The following is a 27,035-nucleotide window of genomic DNA, read 5'->3' as shown; positions in this document are numbered from 1 at the left end:
GACACTGACAGGACATAAAAACTGCTGGTAATCCCCGCTAGCGACACCAAAAGACCAACTAGATGCACCCAGAGCAGCTGAAAAGAGCTAAGAGACGGAGTTGGTCAAAGCGGATGTAAGTGGTTAACTTCAGCAGCTAGCGGGAGCGGCTACTTAAAAGGCTAATAAAAGCTTTATTGACTGTAAATTCCAGACGATGAGATGCACCTGACTATAAGCCCCATGTGACCACATCTAAACATCAAATATTGACAAAGCAAGGCGCTAAACACAAAGAGTTTTGAACGTTTTACTCAAAAATACACACACAGGGAAAAAGGCACAGTGCTAAAAAAAAAAATAAAAGGAAAAAATTTATATATTAGCCACGTCTCTGTATAAGCCACAGGTTTGAAATGACATGACCAGAGTCGCTTGTAGTCCAAAAATTACATTACATGAAGCCTCTAATGATAGCCGCCAGCAGCTAGCAGCTAGCGACTTGTGCGGCCAAATGGTAATGGTGAGTGGCTAGAGAAGGAAACAGTAGGCACTACTACTTCCATTATTTCACTGAATCCTATTGGTTCTATTGTTGATAAAAAAAAGATAAAAAGCCCTGCCTGCCTGTGAATAAGAAAGAGACCCCCGCCTACCTGTTAATAACAAACAGGCCCCGCCTTCCTCCGAATCACAAAGAGACCACGCCTACCTATGAATAAGAAATAAGCCCCGCCTTCTCTGAATAAAAAAGAAGTCCCACTAAACCTTGAATAACAAACAAGCCCCGCCTACCCCTGACTAAGAAAGAGGGCCCGCCTACTGTTAATAACAAATAAGCCCCGCCTTCCTCCGAATCACAAAGAGACCCTGCCTACCTATGAATAAGAAATAAGCCCCGCCTTCTCTGAATAAACAAGAAGTCCCACTAAACCTTGAATAACAAACAAGCTCCGCCTACCCCCTGAAAAAGAAAGAGGCCCCGCCTACTGTTTATAATAAATAAGCCCCGCCTTCCTCCGAATCACAAAGAGACCCCGCCTACCTGTGAATAACCAACAAGCCCCGTCTACCCCCAAATAAGAAAGAAGCCCCGCCTACCTCTAGCAGATTCCGTCCCGTGCGGTCCGCTCCAGGCGTGCGGTACATCGGGCACCCAAGCGTCCCGGACGTCCGACTTGAAGACGGGACGTCCGTCCAAATTCTGGACGGGTCGGAAGTTGCTGCGAAGATATTCCACCGACTTGACGTGGTCTTGCTGCTCCGTGGTGAAGATGGAGTAGAACGATTCTAACTACGAGCGCAAAAACAAAGGGGTCCTTCGTTAGACCGTTCTATTTGCCCTTGTTTTTTGTCAGGCATGTTATAGGACGACTAAAGGGTTCAAACACCATGTTGTGATCTTGTCCATTGCGCCCAAGACTCATTGCTGAAGCTAGCATCGAGAGCGTTTGTTACATAGAGGAAAATAACGGCTCTTCTTAAAGGGAAAGTGTTTTAAATTCATCCACGAGATGTGGCCGTCATGTGTACTGCGACCCAGGAACACTACAAACTACAGAGAGCAATAGTCAGCAAAAAAAGAAGCCTTTTTATTTATGATACCGAATTTCTAAAAAAAAAGAAGGGAAAAAAGAAAGAATAAAAAATAGGGAAGAAGAAATAAGAAAAAGAGGGGAAAAGGAAAACGGGAAGAAAAAAAATTAGGGGAGAAAAAGCTAAAAGGAGAAAAAGAAAATGGAGGACAGGAAACAAATGAGAGAATCAGAGAAAATAGACAAATTGCGAAAATAATGCAGTTTTATCTTTCTCTTCATTTTACCCTCTTTCGTTCCCCCTTTTTTTTCGAGTTGAACTTTTTTGTCATTTCTTTTTTCTTTCAGTATTCTTTTATTGGTCACTGAGTCGATGTATTTACCCTTTTTCGTTTTCGGCGACATCTAGTGGGAAAATCGCATAAGCGGCCCCTTTAACTTGCATACGAAGGCAGGGCCCTCAAACGCTGATCCCGGGGGCTGCAATTGTACCCCGGGCCTCAGGTTCCAGACCCCCCCCCGATACAGTATAAGTTGAGTTTGCCGGAACCGCCAGAAGACGATGGTAGAGTGGAATCTTCTGGCTGGGAATCGATCCCGGAACCGCTCGGCTAATTATGGCGAAGCGGCCGGCGGCGCTGAGCTAATTTGTCGAAGGGCCGCAATTAAAACTTTATCGATCGTGAAAACGAGCGACGGCAAGAGTTGTGCAAACGATCGTGCGACCGATAAAGCTTCTTACGCTTGGGGAGTCTATCTGACCAATTAGGCCACGGGTGTCAAAAAGATGGCCCCGCGGGCCCTATCTGGCCCCTCCGAGGGTTCTAATCCGTCTCTCTCTCTCTCTCTCTCTCTCTCTCTCTCTCTCTCTCTCTCTCTCTCTCTCTCTCTCTCTCTCTCTCTCTCTCTCTCTCTCTCTCTCTCTCTCTCTCTCTCTCTCTCTCTCTCTCTCTCTCTATATATATATATATAAAATTCCATAACAGAAATACGACAAATTACTACATTTTTCTTCATTCGAATAAGTAAAAAGGCGATAGAAATACTACAAAAATTATACATACATATAGTCATAGTTAGTATAGTACCAACAAAACATAATTGGCATTATTTCTTTCATTTTTATGTTCACTTACAGATAGCAAGTGTCCATATTTTGTGTTATCTTTCCTTTCATGGTTTGTTCAGTTACTGCTAATAAATAAATGTGTCGCACTATATTTCACAGTTTTCTGGTCCTCCCACTCTCGTTGCTCCGTCCACATGTGGAAATGTCGCTTGCATTGTTTTCTTCCATGTTTTGTTCTGTTAGAGCTGGTTGTGTTTTCTTAAGTTAGTGAGATTGTCCCAACATATCCTTTATGGTCTTTCTTTCATGTTTTTGTGTGCCTGCATTCTATTTCAGGGTCTAAACGTCACAGCGCTCTTGTTCCGTTCCTTTTATCGTCTCCCTTTCATGTTACAGCTGGTTTTTGTTCGAACGATGCGCAATGGTTCGAACAACAACCAGTCGTGATTATGTACCAGGCGTCCTCTTACTTTCGTGTTTTGTTCTATCGGAACCAGTTGGTATTCCACCTTATTTTGCATAGTCCACTTTCATGTTTTGTTCAGTAAGAGCTAGCGTGTGTTTGAACACGATGTAGCAAGGGTGCATTGTCGAGCCGGTATCGTTGGAGCTTTGATGCCTTTCAAATGAGAAGTTCTTAGTAAACTTCCTTGTTCTGTTCCTGTCCGCCATTCGATACAGATTTGGTTTCTGTCGATACTTCCTTTTCTATGATCTTATTTGTGTGTCTACAGCTTGGTGGGAAGGGCAAGGAAGGAAACAAGAAAGAAAGCAGGAAAGCGTGACAATCCTCCGTGGAGAAGCGAGGCGTTCGCGGCTTGCGTAAGAATTCCGGCATTGATGGCGCCTCAAAGCGACGACTGTCACTTGGGCTGACCTACTTTGCCGAGCATCCAAAAGCATAACGGCAAAAGAATCCAGAAAACAAAACAAAAAATAGAGACGGCCTGAAAAGGAAAAAAGGAAAAAGCGTTCTTGGGAAAAGGTCAACCTTGGCCAGAGATCAGGAACTGCCATTGATTTTTTGGTCCCGTTTGCTATATTGTACAACAGAGCCTCTTTGTTCTGGTTTATCAAGCAGATAGTTGTCGAACCAAAAATGACAAAATATATAAAAAAATAGGATTGGGGGGATCACTTTAAAAACGTAATCCATGCAGTTATTGATTACCCGTTAAAAAATGTAATCAGTAACATAATCCCAATACGATAATATTAATGTCATGAACTGGAACAGGATCAGGACCCAAACGCGTGACGTTTCTCACACAAGCCTTTTATTTTACGGGAAATTGGGGAGTCATGCACGTTAGGCGGCAGTCTGGCGTGAAATGATAGGAAGCCAGAGGCCGACGAGATCAATACCAATTGCCCGAGTTGATATCGGACAGATGGGGTCAGGACGGGACAGACAGGATTGATAACGAAACAGGATATCGAAATAAAACAGGACAAACTAGACAGGAACCAAAACTGTAGAGAGTAATGGACAGGACAAAAATAGACAGGAACGAAACTGGAAACCGATATTAAACAGGACAAAAATAAACGGGAACAATACCGGACAGGAAATGCCAAAAGGAAACAGGACTGAGTCAAAACCCACATCTTGCGGGGCAGAGGTTTGTTGACGGACTGACAAAGAAAGAGTGGGAGCACTAAGTTTAAATAGACGGAAAGCCAATCTGTCAATGAGCTTTAGCTTTTCTCTAGAGGTATTAGTGGTCCTAGTGCAACTTGCTTGTGTCTCCTCACTACCTCACTGTAATTAGAACATATTTAATTTTCTATAGTCTGCCTGGGGACAATGGCGTCCGAGAAAGCCCAAAGCCACGGGCTCGTCTTATCGGCTTGAAAACCTGTTTCTCCTTTTTACTATTCTTGGCTGAAAAAGGCAGGAGGAATTCCACAAAAGGAATAGAGAGACTTTTCTGAGGCAAGGTTTTTTTTTTTCATTCCCCTCCACGTGATGCTTCGTCAGACCCAAAGATAGGCAGGAAAAGGTTTCACAACAAACAGTTTGGTGTAGGGCAAATTATATACAATTTTGGACACGCTATGAAAATACTTTCTGGTTGTTTATCTTAACCGGTTTCACGGAACAGTAATTAGATTAATCCTACCTGTTTTCTAGGACTGCGAGGGCTTGTGTCTACACTGTCCTTTTAGGCATTTGTGTGATTCAGTTTCCCTTGTCACGTAAATAAAACAGTTTGTTCGAATCAAATCACGTGTATTATTTATTTATTTATTTGTTTACTACTGGACTGATCCTGTTAAGAACCGGAACAGGATCAGGACCCAAACGCGTGACATTACTCACGCAAGCCTTTTATTTGACGGAAAATGGGGAGTCATGCATGTTAGGCAGCAGTCAGGCTTGGAATGACAGGTAGCCAGAGGCCAAAGAGATCGATGCCAATTGCCTAAGCAGATATCGAAGAGAACCGGACAAACAGGATTGATATCATAACAGGATATTGAAAATAAACTGGAGAAACCAGACGGGAACGAAACTTGAAATCGATATTAAACAGGACAAAAATAAACGGGAACAATACCGGACAGGAAATGCCAACAGGAAACAGGACCACGTCTTGAGGGGCAGAGGTTCGTTAACGACTAACAAAGGAAGAGTGAGAACACTGAGCTTAAATAGAAGGAAAGCCAATCTGTCAATGAGCCACAGCTGGCACCACACGGGCAGGGCCAATTGGGCGCCATGGCAACCGTGACAGATTCATCATTATCCATAACGATTAAGTGAAAAATCGAAATCAAAAGCTAAAATTTAAACATGTGTAGCATATTTATTCCTTCATATGAGGCTATGTCGAATGGATTTCAGGTGAGAAACCGTGAGCACCACCTACCGGCCGAATTGCTAACCACCCAATTGATTCGGATCGAAATAAATATAACTTAAAGCAATTTCTCTACACAACTCAGGATTATTATTTTAGTTTTTTCTCCCAGGCCGATGTTTTTTGCAACGATACAGAAATGAGGATCCATGTCATTTCTATCCAATTGGGACAGAAAAGAACTGAAAAGAAAATATTGATTCTTCATAAAAGCTTCTTATTCCATATGAAGTCTTTCAATTGCTCATTCCTAAAAATATAATGCATTGAGCGCAATCTGACGAGCGATAAAAAACAATAATAACAAGAAAAAAACAGTAAAAAGAAGCAAGCACCTGTTTGTAGGAGACGTAAAGGGGCCGGCTGAAGACCATCCACTCCACCACTTGACTGCAAGGGGGCGTGGTCAGAGAGCCCGTGTAGCGGTAGTAGCTGCCTAGCGATGCCGGGAGCAAATCTCGCAGGACGAAAGGTTCCAAGTGGGTCTCTTTTTCTAGAACGCCAAAAAACAAGAGCTTCCATCTGAGTTTTTGGAAAGACTGGGATTTCGTTTTGGGTTTAGGAAAAGGGTTTGAGCTAAAAAGGGGGCTAATGCTTTGGGGTTAGGTTAAGGGTTGGATTTAGGGTGGTTTGGTTAAGAGTAAGGGTTAGGGTCTTGGGGGTTAAATTTTAGGGCTTAAAGGTAGAGATTAGCGGTAAAGGGATAGACCTAGGGTGTTTAGGGTTAAAGGGTTAGGGCCTTGAAGAGTTAGGGTTTAGGGCTTGGAGTTGGGGGTTTAGGGTTTGCGCTTTGGGTAAGGGTTAAGAGTAAGAGTTAGAATTGGGGTGGCTATGCTCATTGGTTGACGATGAGAGTTTTCGGTTAAGGGTTAAATGTGGGAGGTTAAGGTTGTGGGTTAAGGGTTAGATTTTGGGTGGTTTGGTTAAGAGTAAGGTTTAGGGTCCTGGGCGTTTTAGGGCTTATCGTTGGGGCTTAAAGGTAGAGATTAGCAGTAAAGGGATAGACCTAGGGTGGTTAGGGTTAAAGGGTTAGGGCCTTGAAGAGTTAGGGTTTAGGGCTTGGAGTTGGGGGTTTAGGGTTTGCGCTTTGGGTAAGGGTTAAAGTAAGAGTTAGATTTGGGGTGGCTATGCTCATTGGTTGACGATGAGAGTTTTCGGTTAAGGGTTAAATGTGGGAGGTTAAGGTTGTGGGTTAAGGGTTGGATTATGGGTGGTTTGGTTAAGAGTAAGGTTTAGGGTCCTGGGCGTTTTAGGGCTTATCGTTGGGGCTTAAAGGTAGAGATTAGCGGTAAAGGGATAGACCTAGGGTGGTTAGGGTTAAAGGGTTAGGGCCCTATAGGGTGTGGGGGGGGGGATTAAGGGTTATTGTTCTATCTTCGTTATTCATTATTGATTATCCGTTAGGGTTTAGGGTTTGCGCTTTGGCTGAGGGTTAAGAGTAAGACTTGGATTTGGAAAGGCTATACTTATAGGTTGACAATGAGAGTTTTTGGTTAAGGGTTACAGCCATGACCGCTTTAGCGGTTAAAGGTTAGATTCAAGGGGTTAGGGTTTTGGCTTGAAGGTATATTGTGTTATGTTTGACCACTAGATGGCACTGTATTGTCTAATGCAAACTACAACCAGTGCCAAATGAGCACAGCGTAACAGCAAGTTGCCAGACAGACATGGTAGCAACTCCGAGGTACAGATTCTGCTATGTAAAAGAAACATAAATATCTCAACCTTTGAATATTTATAAAAACAATAACATGGGGATAATAGTTCATATATTTTTGACTGGTATTCAAATCAATCTTTTTTTTAACTGAATTAAGGTTTTTTTCCACCACTAGGAGGCACTAAATGTTACGCACTGTCTTTTAAAGGGTTAGAGTGGGGGTTTCAGGGTGAGGAGATTAGGAGTTGGATTTAAGGGGTAGGAGTAGGGGCTAAGGATTTGATTTATGGTGGTTATGGGTAAGGGTTAGGGGTCTGGGGGTTGAAAGTTAGTTTTCGGGGGTTAGTGTTAAGGGTTCTGGTTGGTGCTTTAGGGGTTTGGGGTTTAGGGTGAAGGGATTAGTAGTTGGATTTAGGGGGGAGGAATTGGGGTTAAGGGTTTGATTTATGGTGGTTATGGTTGAGGGTCTCTTGCTGTCTCTTAGGGAGTAGAGATAGAGAGAAGAGGATCCCCAGTCCCCTCGCTCCCTCCACTTTAGTTGCCTCTTACGACACATAGTGAACCATGGTGGGAGAATTCTCCTACCTCTCACAAGGAGAGGGCCCCCTCACCACAGGGTAGATTGAAGAAACATTGAGAAGGTTGGTAACGGAGTTTGAAAGAGTATGTGATAGGCGTAAGTTATGTGTCAATGTTGGGAAGAGTAAGGTGACAAAGTGTTCACGTGATGGAGTGGGCATGACGTTAGAAATCAGTTTGCATGGACAGGTGCTGGGAGAAGCTGAAAGCTTTAGGTACTTGGGTTGTGATGTGGCTGCAGTTGGTGGAATGGAGTGCGAGGTATAGCACAGAGTCAATCAAGGAAGCAAGGTTTTGGGTGCTCTGAGGAGAGTGATAAACAACAAGAGTATGAGTATGGATGTTAAGAGGGGACTGTATGAGAGTCTGATTGTGCCAATTGTGTTGTATGGTGCAGAGACTTGGAGCCTGAACGCAGATTTGAGAAGGAAATTGAATGTTTTTGAGATGAAGTGTTTGAGGACTATGTTAGAAGTGACAAGATTGGATAGCTTGAGAAATGACATTGTGAGAGACAGAACTGGAGTAGTCGTGGAACTGAGCAAGCGTGTTGATAAGAGAGTACTCGGTTGGTTTGGACACATGGAGAGGATGGATAAGGAGCGAATGTTGAAGAGGATCTACAGAGCAAAGTCAATGGAAGGAGACCAAGAGGAAGGCCGCCATTGACGTGGATGGATGGTGTTATGAGTGCACTGCAGGAAAGAGGTCTCAATGTAATGGAAGCTAGAGCTCTTGTTGGTGATAGAAAGGAGCGGAGAGTTGTTGTGAAAGGATAGTGGGATTGTGGACGCGTTTTTAAGGATGGGTTGGGCACCCGTATGATGCGGCAGGGGTAAACCAGTGAAAGCTGTCGGGCCTTGCTGTTGAACAAAAGTGTGTGTTGTGTCACCCTGACCCGAGTGACATGGCTGCTTTCTGGTGTCCCATTTCATCTGGAGGGACGAAAGCATGACCAACTTAGGTGCTGAGGTGCGTAACTTGTTTGGCTGTTTGGGCAATTGGGTTGGCCATGGTCCAAAAAATGTTGTGTGTGTTTTTTTTTTTATTCTGCTATTTTTTTCCATTTTTTAATTTCTTTGTTATTGTATGTGTTTGTCTTGCTGTCGGACACCCCTCTTGAGGGATATGACCTAGGTAGGTAGGTAGGTAGGTAGGTAGGTAGGTAGGTAGGTAGGTAGGTCGGTAGGCAGGGTCTGAGGTTTTGGGGGTTAAAAGTTAAATTTTGGGGGTTAGTGTTAAGGGTTCTGGTTGGTGCTTTAGGGGTTTGGGTGGGGAGATTAGGAGTTGGATTTAGGGGTAGGAAAAGGGAATAAGGGTTTGATTTATGGTGGTTATGGTTAAGGGTCTAGGGTTTTGGGGGTTGAAAGTTAGATTTTGGGTGTTAGTGTTAAGGGTTCTGGTCGGTGCTTTAGGGGTTTAGGGTGAGGGGGTTAGGAGTTAGATTTAGGGGGTTATTGTTGGGGGTTGGTGTTTAGTGGGGTTTTGGTTAAGTTAATAGTTTACTGCCCATCGTTTATTGTGAAAGAGTTTCAAATGTCAGGGCATGTTTCTTAGGGGGCTGACCTTCAGGGTACCATCCGATATGAAAAGCCAAAAGGAAGCGGGAACTCACCGTGATGGACCACGCCTTTCAGGCCCTGAATGATGGGAGACACGGCAGAGTTGTCTTTTCCTCCCACCTGAAACGCAACCAAAATGGAATGCTTCAAAATGGATTCATGAGCTCGTCCTAGAAAAACTTGACACATGGTCTCCCATTGGAATTTGGAATTCCAGCAGTTTTTGGTAGTTTTTTTTCTGATAAAATGGGAAATATGATACTTTGCTGTGATTTTGGAATTCGCCATATTTTCTGGTGGACCCAAACACAGGAAGTATTGCAAGGTGCTTGCATTCATTGACAAAATCATCAAAGTAAAGTCACAATCAATTGGTCAAATACAAAAAAAAAAAAGCAAAAACAAAGAAAACCAGATGGACTGGAAATAGGTGATGGTGGAACACAAAGGTGGAAAATGAAAATCAGCCGACACCGAGTGCTGTCGAAAATGTCTTTATGAAGGGTCATGCTAATTCGGAAGAGGTGCGGACACACCTGTCCCGATTACAAGCCGATGAGGCGCCCTCTGGTGGCGGGAGGTGCGTCAGACCTCCACAATTTTACATTTAATTGAAAGTGTTTTTTCTTACTTTTGCAGTTTTACAACATTTTTTAAAATGCAATCTTTTGCGAAAATGGGAGAGTTGTCATCTGAATACTTGGACATCTGTTGTGGAGAACCACAGGGTTCTATCCTGGGTCCAAAGTTATTTCATTTATATATTAACGATATTTTTAATGTTTCAAAACTATTGAAAATAGTAATATTGCAGATGACACTAACATTTTCTATTCAAATGATAACTATATTGATTTGGTAAACTGTATTAATCGTGAACTAATTAACCTACAAGTATGGATGGATATAAATAAATTATCTTTAAATTTAAATAAAATCAAAGTAAAATTCTTTGGTCATCGCAAGGCAAATCAAGTTTTAGAAGTAAAAATGGATGGTGCTGCAATAGACGCTGTATCAGAAATTAAGTTTTTAGGGGTCATAATAGACAATAAATTAAACTGGAAAACACACATAAGACACATACAAACTAAGGTATCTAAAAGCATTTCAATCATTAATAAAGCCAAATTAATTTTTAAATATAATGCATTGTATTTATTATATTGTTCTCTAGTTCTGCCATACTTACCATATAGTTTAATAATTATAAAAGTTGACTACAGCCCCTTTTTCTCCTCCAAAAACGTGCAATTAGAACCATACACAGGGTAGGATATCGAGATCATACTCATATTTTATTCCTGCAGTCCAAAGTATTAAAATTGGATGATTCAGTATAATGTTTCACTTCACAGCTGCTATTTAAGGTCAACAAAAACATGGTGCCAGAAAACATCCAAAAATTATTCACTCAGAAAGAGGAAAGTTATAATTTAAGGGGCTGTAGTAAATTCAAAATCCCAAAGGTGAGAACCACCAGCAAAAGTATGTGTGTATCTGTGTGTGGAGTCAAACTTTGGAACAATTTACAAGATGAGGTCAAACAATGTCCAACTATTCAGAAATGTAAATACAAAAAACATTCCTGGCGGAATACAGAGATGAAGAAAATGGGGTATGAGTGATACGAGAGATTGGGAATAGTGCGTCTAGTTTACTTTGTTGTTATTGTTGCTATTGTTATATCATAACTGTTATTATTACTATTATTACAATTGTTGTTATTATCATTGGCGTATTTAATATGGAAGACGGAGGGGTATGGAATAAAAGCATTTGCTTCTTACTACCCCTTTTCGAACATATTATGTAACATTATTTTGTTGTTGAATTATTGTTTTTGTTCTGTTTTTATTTTAATGTTCGAAATAAAGTTTTCATTCATTCAAAGTTTTCATTCATTAGTAAAATGGGAAGTTTGTTATTTAAAATGATCAGACGCATCCAGTCTTGTACAATTTTTGTAGATTATATTGTAACCTTATTTTCTAGTAAAATAGGAAAAATGCTACTTAAAATGAGCAGAAATTGTGACATTTTCCATTGAAACTAATTGTTTTGCATTTTTTTTCCCAATTGACTATAACTTGATAACTGACCGCAACAGTTTATGAAAACAAAAACCAAGAAAGGAGTCCAACCTGAAGGAAAACGGCCATTGCGGCGATGATTCTCTTCTGGTTAAGCGCCGCACTCAGGCTGTCGAAGTCGTCCGAGTTGTACAAGTAGATTTGCATCTGCACAAAAAAAACACAAAACAGTTTGTAGACCAAAAAATGCATTTCTGAGTTCCTATCGCCCGTTACGACGTCAAATACGAGCTAAGTATAGGACACGACTTCCGATGGGTAGTTGTAGCTTATGTCACAATCACTCAACAAGATGAGCCGTCATTCACTCAAAGACACGGGTGGCCGTGGCGCTCGTGCCACTCGTTGACGGATATTAACGCTTGACGGATGTTTCTCAAGGATTGCAAAATTCGATAACAATTTGGAGAACTCGCCAAAAAGACCTTTGTATAGATCTCGGATTGCATATCATGGAGAATATTGTCAACTTTGCAGGAAACATCTGGAAACGGCAATGTGTTACATAACAGTCCTGAGTAAATGTAGGGAACTGAATGTTTTGGACTCTAAAATTGTCCAAATTTGGTGTTGCTGACAAGAATTCCCACATTATATATTACCTTTCTACCAATCAACGGAACCTTTTAAAGTCATTGCAGTGACGCCAAAAGTCACTCTGCGTGGCTTACATCAGACGTCATTTCTCGCCAATAGCTTACAAGCTTTACAAACTTCCAGCTTTTTGGCCAAATATTTCACTATTTGCATTTTGTAAGTCTCCTCGTTTGTCTTGTTCCACCAGCATTGAAGACTTCATTGGACAGGGACGCTTGAAAAATACTTAAATTGATGATTTTAAATCATCTTCAAAGGGGGGGATATTGTGGAGAAAAATCAATTTTGTATCAACCTTTGCACAGGACACATCTGGAACAGAAGGTATCTTATACAACTGATCTGAAGAAATTGTGTAACCAATGGAGGTCTTGACTACCTGATTTTTGTGTTGTTGTTGAGATTGGAATTTTTTAGGGTTAATATTATAATATTATATCCCCAAATCGACTAGTATTATAGCAGCTTTCTTTTTGTGCTAGTAACTTCCAGAGTTTCAGCGGTCGAAAAATCCCATCATCCCCGCCCCCCTCTCTCTTTTTTTTTATCATTGATTCTCCATGTTAAAAAAATTGTGTTTTCTATTTCAATCAGCCTGGTTTATTAATTCAATTTTTTGGGGATTAGTAATTCATATCAGAACTCAAAGAACTCAAAGTAATAACGTAAGGTAATTTTGTTTTTATCAGTGGACAAAATTCTAGGCAGCCGGGATCGATACCGGATACTAGATACACGAGTAAGATACCGGATAGGACGGGACAGATGGGATTGATACTGGGTACTGGAGCATGATACTGGACAGGATGGGACAGATGGGATCAATAGCGGATACACGAGCAAGATACCGGACAAGGCAGGACAGGCGGGATCAATACCAGATACTGGGGACTGGAGCAAGATACCGGACAGGACGAGACAGGTGGGATTGATACTGGATACCGGATACACAAGCAAGTCTTGCAAGTGCGGAGGTTTGTTGACGGACTGACCAGGAGTGAATGAGAAAACTGAGTTTAAAGAGGCAAGGAGCAGCAGCTGGCGCCAAAAGTGAGGGCTCAATTGAGGGCAATGGGCAACCGTGACATAAAAAGGTTTTATGAACATTACTGGGGGTATTATAACATATCTGCCGGATTTTGTTTCTCGTTTTAATAGTATTAACTATACAGTGTGTTAATTTTTTTTACAACGGGGTCCAAAGCAACCCCAAGAATACATGTGTAAAGATTTCAGTGAGAGCATTTTATAATGTTCTTAATATTGATGAAATAGGCATTCCGAACAAAGTCAAGCGGCTTTGGTGCAATAAACAAATGTACTGTATTTTCCGCACTATAAGGCGCACCTAAAAGTCTTAATTTTTTTCAAAAGCTGACCATGCGCCTTATAATACAGTGCGCCTTATATATGGCTCAATATTAAATCGCAAGGTCTCGCAACTTACGCAACAGCCGCCGACTCGATTTTCTTCCGAACGTGGAGTAGTCCGCGGTGTATGCTGGGATTTATATACCGGCGTTTCATTGGCTAACCAATGTGTCAATCATCATTTGAATCGATCGCTATTGGCTAAAGTTATTCGGAGCCTCGGATAGGATAGAGGGCCGAAACAAACCCTGCAATTGGCTGAAAAAGATGTGTCAATCATCAGTCAAATTGATCGCAATTGGCTGAAGTTGTTCGGAGCCTCTGATAGGCTAGAGGGCCAAAACAAACCCTGCAATTGGCCGAAAAAGATGACTGAATAGCAAGCTTGCTAAACTACGCCATAAAGAAACACGTTTCATTAGTCTGTATTTGTAAATATTTTACTCTCCTGGATTTACTACACTCACGGTTGTAAGAAGACCATGGTTGCGTATCATTATTGAACGTGAGAACTTAGGGGAGCTATGCCGCTTTATATTTTCCTGGTATCTTGTTTTAGAACGATCTTGATGTTGCTGTGATGAGTTGAGTGAATTAAACTCAATTCCAAGTGTTTATTGTCATATGCACAGTAAAGTTGCGAGCGAAAAAGAAAATAGACACTAAGGAATGGTTGGCATTTCTTGAATCCCAAGACTTTAACCTTCCGAATGATATTTGAAATGATGCATTTGAGTGACATCGTACGGACACCGCATCCGCACGTGTTCTCGACACGTATTTGCGTCTTTGCAAGCTTTGGGAATGTTAAGGGGGTAATAAGTTTGACTGAACTATCTGACTGTTTGGTCGACGTTCCCATTGTAGCGCCTTATAATCCGGTGCGTCTTAAGTATGTCAAATATAGGACCAAAAACTATTTTTTCGGGGTGCGCCCTATAACCCGGTGCGCCTTATAGTGCGGAAAATACGGTATATGGTTTTTGTAGGCGTCTTAAATCCAAAACAGGCTGTTAAGGGTTCAATCATCATCGCAGAGAAAATGTTTCTGCCAGCATTTAAGATATCATAATTGACATGAAAAGCAGCCATTTTGTAGAAGGTCAGACTTTGCGGCAGCTAGCGTCAACCCAGTGAAAACGCAGCGCCGTACAAAGGGACCGTCAACGTTCCCTTCGGAGGAGGATCGATCCGAGGAACCCGAGTGAAAGGCCGAGAGGGATAATGGAGTGGCGCGGAATCGGCGGCCTTTCCGTTTCAGAAGCGTTGGCGGGGACGTAGCTGGCATTATTACGAATTTGATTTGTACAGCGAGAAAACGCGTCCCTGAAGGCGGTTGAGAAGAAAAAAAGAAAACGGAAAACAGGATTGTCTGTTGTGAACGCCCCCAGGCTCTGAGTTTGATCTTACGGATCACGGCCGCCATCTTTTGTGCGGAAGACGGGACCAACCGGCTAAATGCTAACCGCGTATAGGGACTGTTAAAGGATCGACAGGCTGAAGGTCACCAGACCATGACCTACTCCAGACATTTTGTAAATCTGAGGGCAGGCTTCTGCGTCTCTTTCCGCCGTTGCCGATTTGGACGGGAACGCACGGAAGCGCAGTGAACCCCAGGGATCTGGCGTCGATGCTCGTCTACCACATCGACGACAACATTACTTATTATAAAATCAATGTCTCCAGTTCTTGTTTTGTGTCACGGTATCAGGAAAAAGTTGTGGCGCGAGTGGCTGAATGACCTCCCACAATGCCTTTCAGTCTCCTCGTACATTTCTCTGCAGAACCATCGCAAATTTCCAATGGTCAAGTTAAGTCATGTATATTTCTGACGCCCTTAATCACAAAGAGTCTCAAAGGGCTGCACGGACCACAGATGATTGCAAACCGCAGACTATTATGACACCATCCCCTGATCTAAAACCTACATGAGGGCAAGGAAAAACTCAAAAACCTCAACATGAGGAAAATGAAGAAACCTTGAGAAGTCAAGTCCTGTTAATTTGTTGCGCCCTTCATCACAAGCAGTCTCAAAGGGCTGCAGAGACAACAGATTATTGCAAACCACAGACTATTGTGACAGCATCCCCTGATCTAAAACCTACATGAGGGCAAGGAAAAACTCAAAAACCTCAACATGAGGAGGGAGCGATGACCAGGCTGCACAATACTGTATTTTTGTATTGTAATCACTGTGATTCTAAAGAGAAGCAAAAACATGATAACCCTGGAAATTAAGCTGGCGATGATCAAGAAATACAGAGATCGTTACTCTCCCAAAGGAATAAGGCTGTAACCAATCGACAATAAGGGTTAGTCTTAGAAATAAGGACAAGACAATATAAAACATTTAAGCTAGCATTCACTGCAAAAACAACATTAAATAAAAATATTGTTGCAAGCACATATCATAATCGTCTTAGACACAATTGTGTGATGATAGATTCATTTTTCCATTTAAAAAAATTCATCATTAATTTTTTGGACTTTTTATTTTATTTTCTCGTTTGATTTTTTTTTCATTATTGTTTAGGGTGGAACAAAAATTAAAATATCCACTGTGAATAATCAAATCGTAAGAGCAAGAGTATCTTCCGGTGGAAAACAAAAATGCAATGATTAATATTACATATTTTTCATATTCAATCAGTGGTTTGACGTCTCCAGCCATCAATGGCAGTCAATGAGGTGCTGAATTTTGCAGCGGCTGCAGGTTTCAGATACTTTATGGGGAAATCCGGAAAGCAGGCAAATACAATTATTGAAACAATAATCTTTGCCTTTCCTGAAAGCAAAAAAAAAAAAAAGGAAAAAAAATCAGCCTCCCCTCACTAGAGTGCAATGTTGTTCTTCAAACAAAATAACTCCAGGACACGGTTGCAAAAAAGAGAAAAAATGATAAAGCGTCCCCCGTCTTTGTTATCGTCGTTATTCATCTGATGATTTGCGCTTTCCATTTCCCGGCCCGCAAAGGTTGATGGGAAATAAATTCCCATTTATCAAGGACGCATCTTTATCTGCGATACTTGCGGCTGGAAACGTGCACACCCCGGGTCTCGTGATGCAACCCCCCCTCGTCCTCAAAGACCCACCTCCGTCCTCAAAGACATCCTCCTCCCTACCTCCACGAGTTGTTCATTTAAAGGAGTTTTATTATCAAGACAGATTGCAGAGGAACTAGGGTTCTTTTTATCCTTGAGCCTGAAAGACAAAAATCAGGGCTAGCGTTTTGGACTTGGCTCCGTATAGACCAGGGGTGGGCAAACTCCTGCATACAGGCCGCACTAGGCCGATCGGGCATTTATTTTCGGCCAAACTAAAAGAAAAATAATCTTGGCTGTTTTTGTGCGAGTTTTGTCCCCAGTGTCTCTTTGTGCCCCCCCCTTTAAAAAATATATATATTTCGAAAAACATTGTGTACATTCAAATTGTGTAAAAGTCATATCTAATCATGTATTTTTCAGCATATTTTATATCGTATGTGTTCTCATTAAAATATTTATCTAATCGTCATGATTACCGATGAGAATCACCTGGGCCCGCTCCTTTGGCGCCAAATGTCTTGGAATCTGATTGGCTCCCAGTCCTGTCAATCCTCTGTTGTCAGTCCGTCTGTGAACCTCTGTTTATACGAGGCAATTTTTCGAGCCTGACTCCCGCCTGTCCTGTTTTTGCTCCCGTCTGTCCCCTGGTGTCAACCCGTTTTTTATCCCGACCACGTCTGCTCTCCCGTCCCGGGTTACGACCCATTTTTGATCCCGACTATGTCTACTCTCCCGTCCTGGCTTATGACTGGTTTCCGACCCGACCACGTTTTTGCTCTCCTACTGGCCCGTTTTCCCGTTCCCGACGCCGCCATTGCTCGCCATGGAAGATCCACTTCCGCGTTCAGAGCGACTTGCATCCCGCACCGAGTGATCACCGGATCGTGGGTGCAACTCTTTCCTTTCTTCTTATAAAACTTGTGAAAAACGTAACGCAATTGGGTCCTGTTTCCGTTCTGGTCCTGACACTAATGTCATGCAAAAGGAAAAGATGTTTTCCAAAGCATAATATCTCATTTAGTCTCTGAGAAAAATATGTAATACAATCGTTTGCTTTAATTCTGAGTGTATAAAAATAATTTGATGAAATGGTATGTTTCTATTTGTAGACATCTAAAGCATCCTAGCTAAAGTAGTCTATAGTATCAAAATCATTGATTTTTCACGCCTATAGCAGTCTATAGAACCCTAGCTAATCTGGATCTATAGACATCTATGACATCCTAGCTTGAATAGGTCTTTGTCATCTGTAGCCAACCATATAAAACTAGCTAAACTGGATTTTTGACCTCTAATAGCAGTGTAGCTAAAATGGATCTTTGGCGTCCATGGCAGCCTAGCTAAACTCCATCTTCAACATCTATTGCTGTCTATGACAGCTTGGCTACATGGATCTTTGACATCTACAGCAGTCTATAGCACCCTAGATCTGCGACATCTGTTTCAGTCCAGCTAAAATAGAACTTTTGATGTCCTATAGCCTTCAACGGTAGTCCAGCTAAAATGGGTCCTTAATGTCCATCCGGTTTTATTTTTGCTTTAGGTTTTTGTAACATGTCATGATTTTTTTTACTGTGCGGGAGGAAACCTACGTGTAAAGTAGGCTTAAACGTATTTGCACAAGGCGTGTATTTCTAATCAGTTTGATGTCATATCATAGTCTTTCTGTCTTTGTTTAAAGGTGTTGATACTTTTCCAGGGGGGGGTGGTCTTTATTCTTTGTCTCAACATACCAGTACTTTTCCATGTCTTGTGATTTCAATAAAACACCGATGCAGACGGGGGATGGCTGAGATTAAGATCGAGACTGAGTAAGAGAGTATGGAAAGATCTCATCTCCCCGGTTGCAACTGGCTAAAAAAACGTAGGTCTTTGCCTGATGCATTTTCTTCTACGTTTAGCCAATATTTTTTAGCTCTCCCACACTTCAGTGGTCATTTTAGACCCAACATTATGTTGGCTGGAGAGGGAAGGGCACCACCATACTGTACTTGCCCAAGACACACCACAGGAAATGCTGCATATTAGGATTTTTTGGGGGGGATTTTGTTTTACGAGCGGGCATTTTTACCTCTACCGGGTACCGTCGACCCCCGACGCTGTGCTCGGAGCCTTCGGAGCCGTTGGATGGTCCCCAGTGAAACTCCACCTTCTCTGCCTTGAATCTGCCCGGTAGGCCGCCTCCTCTCACAAAATAGTCCTCTTTCAGAAAGATGGCCACTAGATATAAAAATACAGACGTTGAAATCCACAAAATGTTCCAGATTGAATCCACATTCCTTCGCGGCTACGGAGACGTGTCGTATTTGCCGGACTAAGACTTTTACGTTTTGGAACTGTACAGTTTATTCTAGAATGTGGTAAGTTTTTATCAACCAATATACATACATATAATTCTAAACAGTCACCAAGGGGCACCTCAACCCCTTACCGTTTTTGTCAAATCGGCCTGAAATCCCAATCCAAGACATAGTAATTCCTGCTATTAACATTGAGTAATCTGAGATGGAACACAGAGAAATAAAAGGTTTTTATTCTCCCTTGATTTTTTTTATTTTTTGCAATCAAATGTCAGCAGATGAATGTAGCATGGGCACCTTAGCTGGAAAACAACTGAGACAAGAGCTTGAAGCCTTACCTGGTACCTTGTCAAATTCAATCACAATCTGGAAAATTAAACATTTTATTTTATGCAATTTCTTAACGGTAGGTCTAGGCGTTCCCAAGTTGGCCATTTGGAGACGACCAGTTTACAGCCCTAAAAACTGTGTATTTTACTCTAGCCAAATTTTAGACACTGTAAAAGAGTTGCAAATGTTTGACTTCTCTATCCAGAAGTCAATCATTGATTGTGAACACTTGAGCGTGATGATCAGGCTTAAAAATGGATCACAATTGGTGTTGTGCACGTTTGACTTTTGGCTCTGATTTGAATACGCTCAGTAAATGTGTACATATGTATGCTGGGAATTTTTTTTGGCTAACCAATGTGTCAATTCACATTTGAACCAGTCACTATTGGCTAAAGATTTTTGAAGCTGATTTGGTCATGACGTTTTTCTTTTTCAAAACAGGCCCTCAAAAGTTGTCACAGGCTAAGAACTGTAAAAAATAGCTTGCAATTGGCAGGGTATAATATTTTGTGCCTCCTAGTGGTAAAAAAAATCATTTAGTGAAAAAAGACATTGATTTGAAGACACCACAATGTTAGTTTTAATAAAAAAAAATCATAGGTTGAGAAATGTGTATTTCCTTTGCACGGTGGAATCCACACCTAGAGGTTGCCGCCATGTTTGTCTCACTGCTATGCTGTGCTATTGGCACTCACACCAGACAACACAGTGCCATCTAGTGGTAAAAAATGACACACTGGGAATTTGAAAATAAACAATTACAAATTGTCAGGTCAAGAGTAATGGAGCGAGAGATCAAAATTGATCGATTCATTTTCAGTTGATGAGCTTTGTCGTTCTCACATATGAAATCATTTTTTTCAGCCTGGATTTTCTGCAAATGTTTCTGTTTTTAGAATATCTCATTTGTGGACGCAACACTGTTGTTGATCAAAAGAGGGACGAAAAGACAGCTCTTTCTCAGATTCTTCGACTGAGGCGATCGGCGTGCGGATGAAATGCTCATCTGTGGTTTACAAACTGCAAGGTAGGCATAAATTATTCACGCCTGTCAGAATGACGGGGACATTTGTCTTGTTAGCCATCCATTATGAATCGGCGGACCGGGATGAAGAGGGGGGGGGGGGGGGTAGGGCGAGCGCGCTTAATTTCATGTTAGTGTTGCCAATTTTAACGGCGTCCTCTGTTTCGAACTCTTGAATTTTGCCGAATGCCGTACCAATCTGATGCTGAGATTAGAATTAGAATTACCAACCGTCTCGATTACGGTAATGCACTTACTCTCCGGTCTCCCAAAGTCTCAAATCAAGAGCCTGCAGCTAGTACAAAATGCTGCAGCGAGGCTTTTGACTAAGACAAGAAAGTTTGATCACATGACCCTGATTTGAGCTAACCTGCATTGGCTTAAGATGTGATTTTAAGGTTCTGTTGGCATTATACCAAATAATGCATGGACTTGCTCCCTCATATCTATCGGATTTAATTTCCCCCTATGATATCGGGGCCTTCGCTGTGAAAATACTAGTCTGCCAGTGATCCCAAGAGCCAAGAAGAGAACCAATGGTTACAGAGTGTTCTCCATTCGGGCGCTGGTGCTGTGAAATGCTCCGCCTCATGAGATGCAATCTACAACCTTAGTGGAAATATTTAATTCTCGGTTTAAAACGCACTTCTATTCAATAGTTTATGATTGATGTTGACCTCATACTCTTGTCTTCTTGTCCCCGAGGGAGAAGGATAAGCTTGGTTGTAGCACAGTGCATGCATTTTGAGCCATTCTACCGGGACTTGGACCTTGTAAAGGCCGACCTGCTGCATCAGTCAAGATTTTGGAACCAGAAACTGTATATTCTCTTATTACCCATACAGTGGCTTGCGTAACTATTTGGCCCCCTTGAACTTTGTGACCTTTTGCCACATTTCAGACTTAAAGATATAAAACTGTAATTTCTTGTGAAGCATCAACAATAAGTTGGACACAATCATGAAGTGGAACACACTTTATTGGATATTTCAAACTTTTTTAACAAATCAAAAAACAAAAAGTGGGCTTGCAAAATGATTCATCCCCTTTAATTTCAGTGCAGCAAACTCCGTCCAGAAGTTCAGTGAGGATCTCTGAATGATTCAATGTTGATCTAAATGACCAATGATGATAAATGGAATCCACCTGTGTGTCATCAAGTATGTAAAAATGCACCTGCACTGCGATAGTCCCAGAGGTCTGTTTAAAGCGCAGAGTATCTTGAAGAACGAGGAACACGACAGAAAGGTCTTGGATACCTATGTGGAGAAGTTTAAAGCTGAATTTGGATACAAAAATATTTCCCAAGCTTTAAACATCCCAAGGAGCACTGTGCAAGCAATAATATTGAAATGGAAGGAGTATCAGACCACTGCAAATCGACCAAGATCGGGCCGTCCCCCTAAACTTTCAGCTCATACAAGGAGAAAACTAATCAGAATGCAGCCAAGAGGCCCATGATCACTCTGGATGAACTGCTGAAGTCTACAGCTGAGGTGAGAAATCTGTCCTTAGGACAACAATCAGTCATATACTGCACAAATATCAATTTCTCCATGTGCAAAACTGATAGAGACATACCCCGAGCGACTTGCAGCTGGAATTGCAGCAAAAGGTGGCGGTACAAAGTATTAATTCAATGGGGCTTAATTATTTTGCACAATTTTGTTTAGAATATATCCAATAAAGTGTGTTCCACTTCACGATTGTGTCCCACCTATTGTTAATTCTTCACAAGAAATTGCAATTTTATATCCTTAAGTCAGAAATGTGGCAAAATGGTCACAAAGTTCAAGGGGGCCAAATAGTTTCGCAAACCACTGTATTTCATCATGATGGTGTCGGTGTATTGCCTGATGATGCCCTTGTGACATCTATTGCAGCCTGGTCATCATGTGATAATAATAACGCGACACGATTTAGTTCTCAGGGACCGACCTGTTTTTCCAGTGTTCTTCATCGTTGTCTTATTGGACGACTCAGTGTCAAAACCCTCCAGTGTAATTTCCTGAAATTCAGTGGAGGTTTTGGCGTCCTGGTCCACAATGTCAATAGGGGACTGGTATTTCTCTTTACATTCTGGATAGGCCATTGTCCAGCCCTCGTCTGGTCCATAAATACCTGGGGAAAAAAACACAAAAAAACAGGTTTTATGAGCAGAATGACAAAGTTGTCTTTAAAAGTGTATCAAACGGTATTGCTAGCTAAAGCTGTAATGGTTCGGAAACAGACTAATTTGCGGGGAAGCAGAAAATCAAAGTGAACCGAGGGGCCTTCATGCTAAAACCAGGAACCAGAGCAACAGAGTCCACTGCTGCCGAAACCAGGAATCAAACCATCTGGGGGTCCATTGCTGACAAAATCCTGGACAGAAACAACTGAGGTTTCACTGCTCATGACACCTGGTATTAGAGGTAAGATTGGCCTAAAAGATATAGCCTGAACCGGCCTGAGTCGCGGGTATATAAACCTGAACCCGCCCGAACCCGACTGATTAACCTAATTTGATTATCGGACCGAAATAAACCCAAAGCTTTCATTTGCCGCCAAAAGTGAACACGAAAAAACAAAAAAAAGAGAGAAGTCCGACCAGCCCGATTTAGTGATTGACATTTTAAGCCCGAACCCAGCCTGAATATTAGGCCGGGTCAGGTCAGGTTCAGGCCCGGGCCCAAGATCTTACCTCTACCGGGTACTGAGGGTCCTTCAGCGCCAAAACCTGGGACAGAGGCAACCGAGGGTCCTTTAGCACCAAATCCGGGGAAAGAAGTGATCAAAGGTCCCTGGCCGCTGGACCTGGGGGAAGCAACAGAATGACCTTTGACGCCAAAACCAAGGAGGGAAGCAACCGAGGGTCCTTAGCTGCCGAAAATTAGGAAGAAAGCTACCGAGAGTACGCTGGCAAAACCAGGGACCGAAGTAACAGAGCATCCTTTGCCGCCAAAGCTGTAGGTCCTTCGTCACTGAAATTTGAGACAGTAGCAACAAAGGGTCCACCACAACCAGTTGTCCATATCTGCTCAAAACCGGGGACAGAAGTGATCCCCCCCCCCTCCACGGAAACAAGGGATAGATGCAACCGAAAGTCCTTCACCGATGAAACTGGCAAAGTGTCCGAAGGTCCATCGCTCCTGAAATCAGTGACAGAAGCAGCTGAGAGTCACTTCAGTGCCGGAACAACAAAAACCTGGGACAGGGGTGGCCGAGGGTCCTTTAACACTGAAAGTAGGGGACAGAAGCGGCATGGACCTGGCACAGAGTCCTTGAGGTGGTGCCGACCCGGAACAGGGGTCAATATAGAGAGCTGCAAAAAATAAGGGAAATGATGTCCCAAATCTTGAAAAAAGGACTCTCCAGTCATCTGAGTTGGTATAAAACATTGCAAAGAGATTAAACTTCGAGAAGCTGCTAAAAGAAGAGTAACATAATCCGTAAGTGGTGGAAAACTTGAAAAAGAAACAGCCAAGTATTTGCAGACAGCATGTCCATATATAGTCCAAATCCGTGCTGTCGACCTCTTTTTCCAAGTGTCTTGGTTGTCAGACACAGATGAACCAAGGGAGCGAACAAAAGAATTTCGATTTACATCTTCAGAGACTGACCGGAAAGTTGAAGTGGAAAAGCTGGAGGCTAAAAGAGCAGTCGACTTGCTCTCCCTCTCTCTCTCTCGAGAGAGAGAAAGTTGAAAAAAACCTTAAAGTTGCTCAGAAAGCCGCTGTCGAAATGTCAAGGAGATAATTTCATTCGTCATCGGTTGGAGTCCATTTCATTGTCTCTTAGAAAAATCCAGGAAAATGAAGCGACACAATGGAATAGAATGACTGGAATCTGGGTCAAATGACGTCAATGCGAAGCTTCATCTTCTAGAATAGAGTCTCAAACTCACTTTCCTAAACCAATATTCTTAATCCTAATTGTCTACACGTTATCCTAACCCTTGACCCATAACAAACCCCCCAAATCCCATAACCCTCGAAGTCTAGACCCTAACTCCTTGCCTTAATCTCTTTACTTCCCTCTTAACCCTGACCCCCTAACCACTAAACTCTTACACCCTAATCCCTAACCCCAACCCCCTTCCCCTAGACCACAAACCTTTAACACTAACAAGTTAACCCTCAGAATTATGTTTGACAGATAGGACGCACTGTGTTAAATAGGGGTAAATGACATCTGAGCCCTTTAGTGTTACCTGTGGTGTTCCGCAGGGTTCAGTACTTGGCCCCCTTCTTTTCAGCATTTACATGAGTTTAATGCTACCCCGGCTAGTGTCCTGGATTCAGTAGCGCCCGTACGGCTTAAAACACGACCTAAAAGACGCACGCCTTGGTTTACTGATGAAACTAGATCCCTTAAACAAGAATGCAGGAAATCTGAAAGAAAATGGCGCGCTACCAAGCTTGAGGTTTTCCATCAAACTTGGTGTGACAGCTTGTTAAAGTATAAAGCAGCCCTTGCCTCTGTAAAATCACCTTTTGAAGGTGATTGCATCACAAAAGAATAACCCCTAAATCCTTTTCGACACTGTAACATCGCTGACAAGGCAACAGATTATCCCAGATAGTTCTACCCATTCAGCCCATGACTTTATGGTCTTCTTTAAAGAGAAGATTCAATGCAAACAGGAAGACATTTCTAAAGACAGTGTTAATACATCACATATTAACGGGCTGAAATCTATAGATGCACGACATGGTGGCTGTCCAGGGAATTTCTCCCGATTTAGTGATCTGTCTCTCGATAATCTTAAACAGGTGGTGAATATGGCCAAACCGACAAATGACTTGCTTGTTCGACCCGCTTTCGGGTTCGCTTATTAAAGGTCTTTTTGGGGTCCTTGGACCTTCAGTTCTAAATATTGTAAACATATAACTCTCCTCAGGTGTAGTTCCAGCGGCTTTTAAGTCCGCTGCTATTAAACCTACACTGAAACGACCCAACCTTGATCCAGAAAGCTTATGTAATTATAGACCTTTGTCAAACCTACAGTTTCTTTCTAAAGTACTTCAAAAAGTAGTGGCACAGCAGCTGAATGGTTTTATATCCGAGAACAATCTTTTTGAATCAATGCAATCAGGATTCAGGGCTAACCACTCTACTGAGACAGCTCTGATTAAGGTAACTAATGATCTTCTACTGGCAATGGACTCTGGCGCTTCATCACGTTTGCTGCTGCTGGACCTTAGTGCTGCTTTTGACACAGTGGACCATAATATCTTATTAGAATGGTTGGAAAAATGGATTGGTCTCTCAGGAACCGTCCTCTCATGGTTCAGATCCTACCTCTCAGATAGGACGCACTGTGTTAAATATGGCGAAATGACATCTGAGCCCTTTAGTGTTACCTGTGGTGTTCCGCAGGGTTCAGTACTTGCCCCCCTTCTTTTCGGCATTTACATGCTTCCACGAGGTGATATTATTGGCAAGTGTAATATCAGTTTCCACTGCTGCGCAGATGACACTCAACTATATCTTCCGTTGGAGGAATCTGCCACACTAAATTGTGGAAATTTGGTGGCCTGCCTCACTGAGATAAAAGAGTGGATGTCACTCAATTTCTTGCGTCTTAACTCTGAAAAGACCGAAATGTTAGTTATTGGTCCATCTTAATGCCGTGACTTATTCTCAAAAACTGCTCTGAACATTGACAAAGTAAATATCACCCAGAGTGACTCAGTCAAAAATGTAGGTGTCATATTTGACCCTGATCTCTCCTTTATCACTAGAACAGCTTTCTTCCATCTTTGCAACATTGCTAAAATTCTCCCAATGCTGTCTCAGTCGGCGGCAGAGATCATAATTCACGCGTTTGTTACTTCCAGTCTCGATGACTGTAATCCACTACTCTCTGGTCACCCGAAGTCCAAAATCAAAAGCCAAAATGCTGCAGCGAGGCTTTTAACTAAAACAAGAAAGTTTGATCACACTACCCCGATTTGAGCTAACCTGCATTGGCTCCCTGTTAGCTTAAGATGTGATTTGAAGGTTCTTTTGGTATTATACCAAATCATGCATGGACTTGCTCCCTCATATCTTTCAGATTTAATTATCCCCTACGTTCCGGTCCAGAGCCTTCGCTTGGAAAATGCAAGTCTACTCGTGATCCCAAGAGTCAAGAAGAAATCTGAAGATTGGAGAGCGTTCTCCATTCGTGCCCTCATGTAGGTTTTGGATCAGGTGATGGTTTCATAATAGTCTGTCGTTTGCAATAGTCCTTGATCTGTGCAGCTTTTTGAGACTCTTTGTGATTAAGGGCGTCACAAAAAAACATGACTTGAGGTTTTTGAGTTTTTCCTTGCCCTCATGTAGGTTTTAGATCCGGTAATGGTTTCATAATAGTCTGTGGTTTGCAATAGTCTTTGATCTGTGCAGCACTTTGAGACTCTTTGTGATTAAGGGCCAAACAAACAAACATGACTTGACTTGACTTTATTGTCATTGATAACAATCTAGTTGACATTGTTTACACGTCAGGAGACATCTGGAAAGGACGCAGTGTTTTCAAACTGTCCTGACTTGCGTACTTGTGTTTAATGGTCTCAAAGCTCAAGCAGCTTTCAACGCTCATTTTTTTCAATTTTGAGTGTCTGGCCCCGAAGGTATTCAACCGCCGTCGGGCAAAAGATCGTTTCTGTTCAACGGAGAAGCATCACGTCGCTACGTAAGCTTTCGGACACACTGCGGGACGGCTACAAATCGAAAACGACGCCGAAAATTCCGACTCTTCGCACTCCAATCCGCCAGCTCCTAATTGAAAGCGATACGAGCTCCTGGGCTCGTAAATGAATTTGTCTATGATTACTCACGCCCCGGAAGACCGAGAGCACCCTGTAATATCTGTTCAATTGGATTAGCTAACGTCCCGTTATCCTTCTGCTTCCCCCCGTCTCCGTCTGTGCCCCGTGGAGAGTATCGATGGCGACGGTTCTAGATTCGGAATCGGGCTCGTATTACCTGTGACGGAGGCTGCCTGGATGGCAAATTCGAAGGTGAGAGGAACAGGAAGTCATTGGACAGAATGTGGC

At 42.3% G+C, this 27,035-nt stretch overlaps 1 protein-coding gene across 1 annotated transcript in view; it reads right to left on the bottom strand.

Moving 5' to 3' along the window:
* LOC148363704 (receptor-type tyrosine-protein phosphatase gamma-like) overlaps positions 1–27,035 on the bottom strand; it is a 146,330-nt gene that overhangs the window by 48,391 nt on the left and 70,904 nt on the right. Inside the window, exons 3-8 of the mRNA XM_088337706.1 lie at positions 21,949–22,131; positions 18,425–18,573; positions 11,393–11,488; positions 9,302–9,368; positions 5,783–5,940; positions 1,081–1,273 (exon numbers count right to left, since the gene is read on the bottom strand). Coding sequence (XP_088193832.1) covers positions 1,081–1,273; positions 5,783–5,940; positions 9,302–9,368; positions 11,393–11,488; positions 18,425–18,573; positions 21,949–22,131 — 846 coding nt within the window. The remainder of the gene's footprint in view (positions 1–1,080; positions 1,274–5,782; positions 5,941–9,301; positions 9,369–11,392; positions 11,489–18,424; positions 18,574–21,948; positions 22,132–27,035) is intronic.

Source organism: Urocampus carinirostris, chromosome 6 (assembly GCF_059441175.1).
Source record: "Urocampus carinirostris isolate Australia breed hairy pipefish chromosome 6, RoL_Ucar_1.0, whole genome shotgun sequence".
Classification (NCBI taxonomy): Eukaryota; Metazoa; Chordata; class Actinopteri; order Syngnathiformes; family Syngnathidae; genus Urocampus; species Urocampus carinirostris.
Note: the sequence above shows the minus strand (reverse complement) of the source record. Positions and strands in the feature narration are given on the sequence as shown.